This window comes from Solanum dulcamara, chromosome 1 (genome assembly GCF_947179165.1).
Source record: "Solanum dulcamara chromosome 1, daSolDulc1.2, whole genome shotgun sequence".
Taxonomy (NCBI): domain Eukaryota; kingdom Viridiplantae; phylum Streptophyta; class Magnoliopsida; order Solanales; family Solanaceae; genus Solanum; species Solanum dulcamara.
This window is the reverse complement of record NC_077237.1, coordinates 4,937,624-4,951,265: the sequence shown is the minus strand read 5'-3', so window position 1 is coordinate 4,951,265 and position 13,642 is coordinate 4,937,624. Positions and strand designations below refer to the sequence as shown.

The 13,642-nt window shown below is 35.6% G+C and overlaps 2 protein-coding genes across 9 annotated transcripts; both read left to right on the top strand.

Moving 5' to 3' along the window:
• Window positions 1-2,822: 2,822 nt before the first annotated feature.
• LOC129899177 (U11/U12 small nuclear ribonucleoprotein 31 kDa protein) lies at window positions 2,823-5,716 on the top strand. Of its 8 annotated transcripts, none has more exons than XM_055974087.1 (2): window positions 2,823-3,811; window positions 5,436-5,716. In XM_055974087.1, exon 1 carries the CDS (start codon window positions 2,881-2,883, stop codon window positions 3,712-3,714), a length of 834 nt encoding a protein of 277 aa, XP_055830062.1. In that variant the 5' UTR covers window positions 2,823-2,880; the 3' UTR covers window positions 3,715-3,811; window positions 5,436-5,716. The 8 variants fall into 8 exon arrangements, with proteins under 8 accessions (XP_055830062.1, XP_055830045.1, XP_055830054.1 ...); XM_055974070.1 differs by having other exon boundaries at window positions 5,377-5,716; XM_055974079.1 differs by having other exon boundaries at window positions 5,330-5,716.
• A 2,050-nt stretch (window positions 5,717-7,766) lies between these two features.
• LOC129899170 (uncharacterized) lies at window positions 7,767-13,555 on the top strand. Its single transcript, XM_055974016.1, has 3 exons — window positions 7,767-7,919; window positions 9,686-9,750; window positions 12,214-13,555. Exons 2-3 carry the CDS (start codon window positions 9,743-9,745, stop codon window positions 13,037-13,039), a joined length of 834 nt encoding a protein of 277 aa, XP_055829991.1. The 5' UTR covers window positions 7,767-7,919; window positions 9,686-9,742; the 3' UTR covers window positions 13,040-13,555.
• Window positions 13,556-13,642: the final 87 nt, after the last annotated feature.

The window sequence follows — 13,642 nt, the reverse complement described above, 5'->3', positions numbered from 1 at the left end:
AACTATTCAAAAATGCCACGTGTCTTCTCATACCTTTCTGAAGTGTTGTCACATTCTTACCACCCATTGATTTCTATTGTGTAAAATTCTCAAAATTCCTACAATGTCTAAACCATCCTCTCCCTCAAAGTCATTCTTTGGCAACAAGTCCCTATCTCTCCCTCACCTGAAATGTCCTTTACTCCTTTTCTTTCTTCTTCCAAGACGACCTTTATTCCTTTCGAGGCTTCGTCAGTTTCAGATTCAACTATCTTAAAACCTCTCTCAGAAACAGCTCTCTAGTTCAACCTGGTCCCTTTCCCAAAGGTGTAACAGAACGTATGTTTGAGGGTGACCTATTAGAAAAAATGAGGGATAGATCAATTATCCTAACAACTGAAAAATAGTGGGTAGTTTAGAGTTTGACTCAAATGAGCAAGAATCCTAAGGAAAATCTCAATGAGCAAGAATTTCTATATTCCTATGCACAAGGTTATGACTTCATGGGATGGAAAACATGAATTTTCCTACAGTTAATTCTTGAACAAGGTGTTTTCCCACTACAAGATGATTCTTGCATAAGATATGTAGGGATAGTGAAACAATCCTTCTTATTAACCACTCTCATTGAATGTGAGTGTGTTGAGGGAAGAATGGACAACAAAACAAAGTCCCAAGTGTCAAGACTTTTTGGGACAACAAAAGAAATTAAAGGCAGACTGACTCAGGGACCAGGTTATGATGAGACTTTTCAGAAATAAAATGATTATTTGAAGGCAGAAGTTCATGTCTTAACTGCTGAAAGCAAGAGTCTCACTGTGAAGTGGAGGACCTGACCAAACAATTGTTATATGCTTATGCTGTTGAAAATGAGCGCATGATGATGGTTCTCCATTCTCTTCATCCTCGTACTCCTTCTTTCTAGTCCAATTTTTTTTGCTTTCTATCCTAAGTGCATTTCTTTGCTATCTCCATGGCTATAATTGATCAGTTCCCTTATGCATTTTTGTCAATGCAATATTTTTTATGTTATTTACGGGTTCAAGCCTTGGAAATAGCCTCTAGCAGAAATGCAGGTAAGGCTGCGTACAATAGACCCTTATGGTCGGGCCCTTCCCTGGACCCTACACATAGCGGGAGCTTAAGTGCACCGAGTTGCCCTTTTTTTTAATGTTTTTTATGAGCTTATGTCGGGTTGTAAGATTGTCGATCGGAATGACCTTATAGTCTGTGCACAGACCTTTATCATCCTTCCTTAAGAGTAAAAAATCTATCTGAGTCTTAGCCACCGAGGTACGGAAGGTTACTAAGTGGTCCTCCTTCTTTGGAAAACTCAAATTGGCTATCACCAACCCAAAAGCTCTTGCAAAATCCAAAAGTGAAACTCCTCCTCCATTTCTGTCCCCGAAGCCAATGCCTTCATGCACACCATCATACCCTTCCGAAATAGACCCGATGTGCCCATTGAAATCCCCCTCCCCCACGAAAAGCTTCTCAGTAGGCGGTATGCCTCCCACTAACTCGTCCAAATTCTCCCAAAAGCGCCTCTTATCCTCCTCGCCTAGGCCCGCTTGCGGCGCATAAGCACTAATAATGTTCAACATGATCCCTTCAACGACCACCTTAATCGACATCATCCTATCAGTGACTCTCCTAACCTCCACCACCTGATCCCTTAAATCACTGTCTACTAAAATGCCTACCCCATTTCTATACTTCGATTTACCAGAGCACCCAAGGTTATACCCGTCTAGCTCCTTAGCTTTAGAACCTACCTATTTGGTCTCTTGGACACAAGCTATATTAATCTTCCTCTCTTTTAGAATCTTAACTAACTCTATGGATTTTCCCGTTAACGTCTCAATGTTCCAAGAACCTACTCTCAGTCTAGACGCTCCTTTAATCCACTTACCCCTCATTACCCTCGTCCCCGTCTCCGTCCTTGAGCGAGAACATGACCATAGTCTATCATCACTATCCAAAGCCACAAAAACGCGTATGAACTAATAAATTATTCAAAGGTCTAAAGTCAGCAAAATGTAACTACAAGTGTATGAGCAAAGAATAAGTATGAAAAGATATGAAAACCGGAGGTACCAACTCCAGTTGAAATGAACCTGGTTGCCGCCGGAAAACGCTATTCACGTCGGAGTACTGTTCACGTCGGAGTTACTCGAACTTTACCAATAAGCTCCTTTTCCTCTTACACAATTTATCGAACAGATGGGCGCATTAAATTCTCTTACTCTTCTTCACAGCTAGGCAACGATATTACTCTTCCAGAAATTACAAGAATTATTGGTCGCAGCCCAAGTATCACCAGTAAGCAAGAAAGAAATCAAACCCAACTCCAAAAAGCTTAAATCAAGAGCCTAAGAATGAAATTGCAGTGACTATATGAAAGTACTCCACTAAATAAAAAGTTCAACAAACAACAGTTATCAATGATCTAGAGATGCACATACAACAATGCCAAGATTGGAAACTGTTAATAACTATGGTAAAGATACAATTTTTAGAGAGAAATTGAATAAAAATCTGATCTTGAAAACGCCCACAAAGAGAAAAAGGGAAAGGAACAACACATGAAAAAAGATAAAAGAAAAGAGAAATCAAAGGTTCCTCTTCTACTCCTCATAAATAATATATAAATATCCTCATAACTTATATATATTTTAGCTACGTAAATTTCAAAATTGTTGTTTTATACGACTATCAAATCGTTAAAATTAAAATGAAAACATTAAATTTCATGTGATTTTAATATAGTTAACTAAACCATTTTTTTAAAAAAAAATTAACTTGTAAATAACTGGAAGGCTAATCCAACCCCTTTAAAAATGGATTAACTGAAGGCTCCTCAGTTTACTGTTTTTCTTTTGGGGGAAAAATATCCGTAAAATGTCGAGGAAGAGAAAGTACAGCGAAGACGACGACGAAGACGACACCTTTTACTATCGATACTCCTCCGCACCATCACCGGCGCCGTCGTCGTCGTCTTCCGCCGCATCCATAACCGTTTCCACTTCAAAATCCTCGCGCGGCGGTGGCGGAAGCAGCGGCAGCGGTGGACTAGCTCCATCAAAGTCAACAGTTTACGTGAGTAATCTCGATTATACCCTGACAAATTCCGACCTCCACACAATCTTCTCCACCTTCGGCAAGGTAGCAAAGGTAACTGTAGTTAAAGATCGAGTCACCCGAAAGAGCCGTGGGGTAGCATTCATCCTTTTCGTTTCTAGAGAAGACGCAATCAAAGCCGTTAAAGGAATTGACAAAAAAGTCCTGAATGGACGAACCCTAACGGCTTCAATCGCATCCGATAATGGCCGTGCAGCTGAGTTTATTAGGAAGAAGGTTTATAAGGATAAGAGTAGGTGTTACGAATGTGGGGAAGAAGGGCATTTATCGTATGAGTGTCCGAAGAATCTGCTTGGACCAAGGGAAAGGCCTGAACCACCGAAGAAAGGGCGGAGGGGTGGTGGTGGTGGTGGTGATGGAGGAGGAGGAGGAAGAGGAAAGGGGGGTGATGGGGGTGGGGAGTGGGAGGACGACGAGGAAGAGGAGGCGGATGATGAAGGGGGAGCGCGTTTTGATGACGATAATTGGGCTTCTGTGGTGGATAGAGGAGCAGAGGAGAGGTTATTGAAGGGAGATAATGAGGAATTCAAGAAGGAGGAAAGGAAGGAGAAGAGGAAAGGTTATTTTAGTGATGAGAGTGATGAGGAAGATTGACAGTTTTTTCTTTTTTAGTGGAATTAGATGAGGAAAATGGGTGCTTTTAAGCTTGTTTCTGAAGTTGAGGAAGGATTTTCAATGGTGTTAAGTGAAGGTATTTTTATAATTCCCTCCTTTCTAGTCTTTTGGTAATTGTTGAGTGTTATTTGATTTCATTGGTAAATATCAATATGATGTTGTATATATATGATTGTGGAACTAGATAGTACATAGTAGTTTGTATAGAAATATAGAACTTACATAGCTTGAAGTTGTGTGTTATCAAAATGTTATTCTTGGTAGAAGTTCCATTTTATGAACAATGTGGTTCTTTTGTTTGCTTTTTTCCCTCTTCCTTTGGAGTTTGAGTTGCTCCCAAGTGCTGAGAGTCTGCCTCCAAGTAAATGGTATTATGCTATTTGTAGGTTTAACTAAATTATGGTAGCATTATAGAAGTACTCATATGCGGTTTCAGGTTACAAGCCAAATTAGATTTAAATCTATTTCTTTTTGCAATCAAATCGTAACCACGGTTCATTGGATCTGTTAGTAAGTTTATAACTGCATTTATTTGGGAGGTCTTCACAGTTCAAACTCTCCTGAAACTGACTTGCAAGAATTCATCTTCTTGCTATAAGGCAGTCTTCCCTTGATATGTCGTATTGAAGATATCTCTCCAGAGACTTGACGGAAACTGAAAACATTTGAGAATTTCTAAGTCCATTAGGTATGGCGGTGTATCTGGATACTCCATTATTTCTTATGTACGTCTCTTGGAAACCGTTGTTGACACCGAATACCTTTGTATAATGTTTATTCCCGTTAATGCTTCTTTTAAGAGTGTTTTCCTCTTAAAAGTGAAATAGCAATCAAGGTGGCCTCCTTTTTGGCTGTCGTGTCATAGTGGGGTTCCTAACCTCGCCAGTATTAACATACCCTCGACCTTCTGGCATCCGTCCTCAGATTTCTTTATTAGATAGTGAGAGAGAGGGCTAAAGAAAGAAAGCAACCACCATCAACTATAGTAACAATTGTTCCTCAATCCCTAAGTAGGCGTGTTTGGCTATATGAATCCTCTATATCCATTCGAAACCAACATTTGTGTAGCTTTGCTGAAAAGTTGCTTTTTCTGCAGCTTGGTAATGCTATAACTATAAACAGTGGAAAGTAACCAAGAAATAAGGTTGCTTGCACTTTCTGCATTAAGAGTGTGCCTCGTGACACCATCTTACAAGAAATAAATTTTGCAGAATACAGTTGCTCTCTTTCATTTATAACCAGGTGTTACTTTAATCTAACAGCTCCAATTCTGCAGCTGTGTGCTTAGCGATGATGTCTTATTTCAACACTCTTCCCAGAGTTCGCCCCTCATCCTAGCTTAACATACTTCATTTTGTATTCACTGTTAGTGCGCTGTTATTCATACATAGTCTCTTGCCACTCAGCTCCTTGGATGGAGAAGATCTATTTGTTACTTACATCAGCATCTATATCTGGAGGCTAGTGGTTTTTCTTCTCAAGTGGCTTAATTTCTCTTTTTGCTAGTAAAGAAGAAAGTAACGTGTTTATTCACGAGGTTGCAACATGTTTGTTGTCAGTCATATCTCCCTCGATCTTTGTCATTTTTGGTCAGGGAATTAGAGCTTGCAAAGATTTTTGATGTCCCTGTTATATTTCAAGAATCGCTTCAAAGTTTACTTCAGTGGAATAGAACAACTCACTGAGAGCACCATATTCAGGTACTCCAAGCATGGCGATGCAAGCCATTGTATGGCACTTCTGTTTCTCTGTGGATCAACAACTTGAAAAGTTAGTTAGGTTGTTCTTTACTTAAGGAGGAACTTATACAGAATATTGCCTGTAATATCGAACTTACCTGAAAACAAAATGCAAAATTTCATATGCTTTGAAGATGTAATGTTACCAACTTCATGGAACTTCATTGTATTATTAGCTGGTCCAGCTTGATTTTCTTTCTGAAAGGAGTACAGATAATATTGGTTTGGTTTGTCAGACTGAAGCAAGATAGCACCTGGAACTTTTGTTCGCAACCGTTTGGCCCCAATAGTTTTTGGGAAAAACTTGAAAAATTCTTGCATGAGTGTTTGTCCATATAATTTGAGTTCCAAGTTCGAGAAAAAACTAAACTTGGGAACTTGGGGAATTTTTTAAAATTATTTCAAACTTTTATATTTTATAAAAACACCCACCACCATTATTTCAATTAATATTTATCTACCAATTTACTCCATTAATGTTGTCAACCAACACCATTATATAATATCTCTATTTATTAATAAAAGAATAGTTTGTTACTATCTTCTCCGAAAAAGAATAGTTTGAGTGATAAGATTGAAAAAAAAGAATAATTTATTTTTAATTCGATTAATGTATTGTTCTTGCTCATATTGTTATTTTGTTCTTGTTGATTGTTATTAAATATTTTTTAAGGTTTTTTTAACGGAACATGTTCATTATAAAATGATTGTACAAACTTATGGGTATTTTAAATAATTTTTAGAATTTGTGGATATAAAATAATATTTTTTGAAACAGACAAATATTCTTGGGAAATTTGTGGCCAAATACATGGCAAAATTTTACCAAGAATACTTGAAAACTTGGGGTCAAACGCTTATTAAAATTTGTGTAAATCCTATTCTTTTCAGATTTTACTTATAAAATTGCACCGACTATATTGTTGTTGCAACTAACAAAAGAGACTAATGTCAGCAAAATACATGAAGACTTTTATCTAATTAACTGAAGTACAACGTTCTCGCTAATTCAAATTTCAATTAAATAGTGCCTACAAAAAAGGAATATTAATTAATTGAAATATTTGAATCATTTTTTATGTTGAGAATTTGAGATTACACCATTTTATTTTTTTTATTCACGTTAAAGCAAACAAAAGTTCTTTACGTTTGGTAGATTTTAGCATGCGATATACTACTCTCCCTCTGTTTCAATTGATTTGTCTAGTTTTGATTTGATATAAAATTTTAAAAAGTAAAAAAACAAGTTGAATTTTTTGGGTTTAAATTAAAGATATATAGAATATATCAAAATGTATTTTAATTGTGTGGTTTTAATTTAAACATATCATGTGAAAAATTGAAATTAAAGAATTATAAAAAAAAATTGTTTAATGGACTAAAAAAAAAGTAAAACAAAGAAATCGAAATGAAAAAACAACACATTAGGTCGTATAATAAGAAATTTCACAAATAGCTACTATAAGCATCTGAATTATGTTCCTTAGTTATAGTTTTTCTAATTACGTTCCATAGTTATAGTTTCGTTGGTTATGAGGATTTTCCTTTATATAGTTCGTTGTCAATATACAAATATGGTAAGTATATACAAATTCAGTATTTATACATTTAGAAATTTTTAAAAATTTATACAAATTAAATGTATCAACATGATAATTATATACAAGTTAAGATAAGTATATACAAATTTTAGATTTATATTGGGAGCCCAATTATATAAATTCTGGACTCAAATGATAATTTAATTAAATTATAGTTATATTAATTAATTAATATATATTTATTTATCCGCGTAATTTTTCTTAAAGAAATTTGAGTAATATATCAAAGTTGGGCCACTTTTAACATTCAACAAATAGTCCAACTAATGTACATTACTCTGTTCAAGTTGTACCCGGTACCCCTAACTCCTATATGATAACTAACAGCTAGCATTAATACGTATTGTTTCATAATATATCGAATCATATTAAATTATAATATATTATATTATTTTGATAAATATAATATTTTAGTAGATTGTATTAATTTTTTTCAATACACACTGTCCGACATCAATAATTGATAAATTTAAAAGAAAATTAAAATAATAATAATAGATAAAGATAAAATCAAAAAAAAAAAGTAATAAGGCAATTATCCTAAATCTTTCCTTACATAAAATGAATTTTTTTTGCGATTTAGGTATTTTTCGTGTTACCTAATGATAAAGACGGATTCAAGATTTCGAAAAATAAAAGAATCGGTACTCAAAATAACGACCAAAAAAGGTAAAAAAACGAAAAGTAGTTTTCCTTTTCTATTGTTTTGGTTTTCAACATCTAACATAGTACAGACAAATACCTAATTCTCTTACCTATAATTACTACATTAAATAGCCTTATACAATTTTTGTCGAAACTCATCAACAGGCCGAAGGAAGCTCCAATTTTTCTACTTTGATCTGTAAGCTACTCGATTTTGCACTTTTTTTTTTTTTTAATAATGTTGTACCATCTATGGGTGTTTGAAGGAAGAGATGAAAAATTTCTTGTGGGATGTTTTTTAATTGGCTTATTGATAAAGAATTTGAGCTAAAAATTGGTTTTTGAGAAGTGGGTTTATTGTTATATGTAAGTGGGTATTGGTTGATTGTTAGATAATTGATAGAGAATTTGAAATAGAAAATGTTTTTTGAGATGTGGGTTTTTGTTGTATCTTGGTGGGTATAAAGTATTGGTTGATTGTTAGCAAATGATAGAGAATTTGAGGTCAAAATTGATTTTTGAGAAGTGGGTTTCTGTTATATCTAGGTGGGTATTGGTTGATTGTTAGCAAATGATTGAAAATTTGAGCTAAAAATTGATTTTTGAGAAGTGGGTTTCTGTTATATCTAGGTGGGTATTGGTTGAGTATTAGCAAATGATTGAAAATTTGAGCTAAAAATTGATTTTTGAGAAGTGGGTTTCTGTTATATCTAAGTGGGTATTGGTTGATTGTTAGCAAATGATTGAAAATTTGAGCTAAAAATTGGTTTTTGAGAAGTGGGCTTTTGTTATATCTAGGTGGGTATTGGTTGATTGATTGAACACTTTACTTTTGGGTAGTTTAGAGTTTTTTCGAGGTCAAATGGAATCTTGGTTGGAGAATCTTAGTAGATCAGTTGGTTGGCTAGCTGAACTTTCACCTTGTTGGTGAGGATTCGATTTCTCACCTTGTAATTTCTACTGCCAAAAAAATTGAAGCTTGGTTTTTCTTTTCCTCTTTCAGTTTTACAGGCTATAGATTTGCATTGATAGGAAAAAGAATTTCAAGAATGTAATGTAAACAGATACTCCCACCGATTCACTTTGTCGCTGGTTTTGACTTGACACGGACGGCATTTAAGAGAGTAAAGAATATTTTTGACTTTTGTGGTCTTAAACGAAAGATATGTTGGATATACTCAAATTCTGTGTTCTTAAACATGTCATGGAAAGTTGGAATCAAAGAGTTGTCAATGAAGGAAAGCGACATTCTTTTTGAAACAGACTTAAAAGGAAAGTAAAACAAACAAATTGAAACCGAGGGAGTACTAATTTAGAATCAGTAGTGATTTTCTGAACTTGGAATGTGTTTGTTGTTTAATTAGGTAAGGTTCATTATTGGGAGAAAGGGAAAACCTGGTATTTAAGGTGTAAACAAAGTAGAAAGTCTCTTTTTAGGTTACTTCACCCTCAGCAAGTTCTCAAAATCGAGAACAATTCTTAGTGTATTCCTGTTTTGTTTTTTCAGTGTAGTAGCTTATAGCCAAAGACGGATGCATGGTGCAGGTACCGGGCTCATCTGAATCCAGTACTTTTCACGCAAAGTATAAATTTATGTGTTAATATCCACTAAAGTTGCCACAAATAGTGGATATGAACCCGTAACTTCAAAACTATAATGAGTGTTCAATACTAAGAACTTTGAACCCATTGGATCTGACCCTGCTTATAGGTGAATTTTGAAAACGCTGGAACGATAGAATTAACATTGCTGAATCAATGACCTAATTGCATGACGCCTGGAGTATCTTTTATCGGCATAATATTTTCAAATTTACAAAATGGAGTTAGAATTATGGATGTTTATTGATCGTTTTTTTTTAAGAAAAAAACAAAAGATATGAATCCTCTATTCCAATTATTCCTTTTTGACAGGAATCGAGAAGAAATAAGAAATATTTCAACGTTACCTACTTTATTCTGCAGGTTGCATAAATCATAGTGTCTCTCAACTTCAAATTGGCTTATCGTTGGACATGATCTATGTTCAAGTAAGATATTTATGGAAAAAGAAAATTTGGAACTATATTCCTTTTTCCGTTTTTCTTAGGAAAGTATTTTATTACATTGAATTGCTATATTTCATTGAATTGCTATCTCTGACCATAAGTTGCATCTTATTTGCAACCTGCTGTTATTGCTAATTGTTGTGCCAAGAATGATATGTTCTTACAAGATAATAAAATAAAAAGAAGCTGCAAATCAAGTTATGAAAATCTAAAGAAAATTGTAATGATAACAAACGGAATTAATCAAATTGCTACTCTAGTGGAGTTTCTTACTGGTGATGTATTGGGACTAATTTTATGCTCAAAGGGAATGAACAACACCTGATTACTATTTTTGGACTGCTAACCGGCTAAACAGTTTTAATGTACACTTTCCTTTTTTGGTGATTCATCGGTATTGTTGATGTCGCAGTTCACTTCAAAAGGATGTGGGCAGGCACTTCTTGTTTCTGAATTTGCTGTGTCCAGTTTGATTTTCCAAAGTAGTAAACATATTCCTGTGTATAAACGACTTCTGTACACCACCAAGGTAGTCGACTAGTCGTAAGTTTTGCGTACATCCTATCTTCCCCAAGACCCCACTTGTGCCATTACACTAGGGATGTTGTTGTTGTTGTAAACATATTCCTCTTGAGCTAGATAAGACAACTGCTTGGGTCTGATTTGAGGTCATACTGGATCAGGCCTTTAACAGAGCCTAATGCTTTGAACTGTTTTTCTTTAAGGCGAGGGTCTATCAAAAACAACCTCTCTACTCCCAGGTAGGGTAAGGTTTGCATGTACTCTACCCTTTCCAGAACCCACTTTGTGGGATTACACCGTGTATGTTGTTGTTGTTGTTGTTGTATGGTGGGGTTGGGAGTTGTGGAGAGGCTAATGTTGGGTCTCACTGTAGTTTCTGTTTTCTTTTGTCTCGTTGATAAGTTGATTTTGGTTCATTCCCCTTCTTGTTCCCATCATCAGCTTGTTTGGTATGTGATAATCACAGTCTATGTTCACATCATATTATCAGTTTCCTCTCGGAAGTGTCTTTCTAGAATGTATTAAGTGTAATTCATATTATGTTAGTCTGCTAAAGTAAAAAAAGAAAAACCCATCTCAGGTTTCATACCCGATATCAACTCCAAACCATGTCTATCGAAGGAGACCTTAGAAAGTTGTAAAAAAACATGCCTGAGTTGGCATGACTTTTTTGTGAAACATGAACAATTTTAAGTTTTCTTTGTCGATCTATTATATTAAATCTGTGCAAGCAGTTCATTTTTATGTTTGTCTACACTTCTTTTGAGCCGAGGGTCCATTGGAAATAGCCTCTCTACCCCGCAAAGCTTGGGGTCTACGTATATCCTATCATAACTCCATCGTCAACCTTAGTAGGAAAGACTTACAGCACTTGATAACGTGTAATTCAACCTACTAACACCTTCCATATGTAGGGTTGCTTGAAAGGATAAAAAAGTGGTTAAATACACTTACCATATAAGGGAAACCTTGTCATTAAGATTCACATCAGTTTGATAAAAATTAAGAGGTAACCAGAAAAACTTTTTTGAAAAATTAAAAGGTGTGGAAATAAACGAGCCCTTTTTGTTATTTCTTAGTGTTTTCTAGGAATTTCCTAGGAAGCATGTGTTGCTAAGAACTGTCCAGCTTAGGAACATCTCACTTGTCATTGTTTTACTATGTAAGAGTCTATGTCTAACCTTTCTTAACAAACAAATTTAGGGCTCGCTGATGCTTTTGGTATTCCAAAACACGCTTAACAAGAGCCTAGAGATATAGACATGGAGCGATTCCATTACTGAAATAGAAAATCTAATCACATAACGGGAAAGTTCATTTTTTGAATATTAATTATGACAGCTGTTTTTGACTATGATTATTGACATTTTCGGCACAAGCTTAGATCCAAAAGAATTTCCTCGATTTTTAGTTTTTACCCCTCAAATATTTGCCCCTTGCTGATGCTTTTGGTATTCCAAAACATGCTTAACAAGAGCCTAGAGATGTAGACACGGAGCAATTCCGTTACTGGAATAGCAAATCTATTCACATAACGGGAAAGTTCGTTTTCTGAATATTGATTATGACAACTGTTTTTTACTATGATTATTGACCTTTTTCGGCACAAGCTTAGATCCAGAAGCATTTACTGGCTTATTAGTTTTTACCCTTCAAATATTGTCTCTCACATGATCATTAAACCACTAATACTTCTAGAAGTGGGATGAACCGTCCCAAGAAATCTGCATCGTATAGAAAGGTAGGGGTAAGTCTACGTACATCCTACCCTCCCAAACCCCCACTTGTGGGATTGCACTGGGTATATTGTTGTTGTTGTATTCATCCTATACAATACACACATAATGTAAAGAAAATTCCCGTTTCTGACTGTTGAATTATTTATCTGAACAAGCTTTCTCATTATATTTCTTGCCCGACCAGTGATGATGAACTGTTGGCCTTCAAAAAGATGCATGAATTTTCCACAGTGGACGGCTTTGTAGAGATAACTGAATCCTTGGCGGAGATGATAAATTTCATTGCAAATGAGCCCTCTGTGGGGCTTTTCTATATTCAACAGCATACCGAGAAAGCAGCTCCCAACCTTGTAAAGCTTAAAAACAATACCGAATTGAAATCCCGCGAAATGGCTCTCCACTCAGAAGATTCAGAGGATTCCATCACCGTGATCAGGTCGATGAAAGAGTGTGGTGTTCCAATTGCTAACGATATGATCAAAGATCTCAGACATACTCTGGCTGTCATTTCAAAGAAACAACCAAAAAAAGGATTGATTAGCAGACCCAGTTCAAGTTTCCCAATTGGTATAACTACCTCTTGGAGTCCTTCCACCTGGGTTCGCAATACAGGTTCAGAAGAGGATGATGAAAGGACAGCTGGATATCTCTCAAACGTTTTTAAGTCCGCAAAACAAAAGGCTAGTAACTTTAAGTGGCCTCAGTTAGAGACTGGAGAATCTCAACTAGCCAAGAGTGAACCATCTTCCTCGGACAAGGATGAACTATCTTTGACCTGTAGTAATGATGCACTATTAGCTGCAGATGTGAGCTCTTCTTCCTCAATTGGACGGGCTAATAGTGAAGACTTAGCATTGTCAAGTCAAACCGTAAATGAGCTACAACAAGAACAGGTAAACAAAAGCATGTCCTATGATCAACTGCTGTCTTTATCCGATAACTTTGATGAATTTAAAGCTGATAAAGAAGTGAAATTAGAAGAGTGGTTGGGAGGGACATTGAAATCATAATGCTGGTCCGGAGAATAAGGAACGCTGAAGTCCTTTAGCTCGATTGTACTCTTTAACCTCGACGATACTTTTCTTATGGAGGACTCTCCTCCTGTATCATGATTCATATACTTTGTTATACTAGATGAAAAATGTAAAAGTGAGAGCTCAAAGTAGTCAGGAAAGAGAAGAAAAAGGGATCTTGAATTTATGACCATTCTAGTTGTGTTTGTAAAAGTGGAGCATTGTTCGTTTTTGAGCAACAGTAAAGTTGTCTCCGTGTGACTTATAAGTTGCTCTGGATAGGCTGGCTACATTACGGGGTACTCAGTGCACCGGACTGCCTTTTCCTCTTTTCCGCCCTAGTTGTGTTTGTCCATTGAGGAATGTATTGTTTGTAGACTGCTTTAGCTGATTCTTATGTTGTGTTCTAAATACTCAGCTTCATGGTTCAAATATGAAACCATGTACCTAAGGGTCGTTTGGTTCATATACTAGTTATGCAGATATTCAAACGAATGGATTGTTTTGCGAGGATTACTAATGAAAGGATTGTTATGAGATTATTAGTAATAATAATGCAGTAAATCTTCTTTTTTAAAAAAAAAAATTGTTTCAATTTCC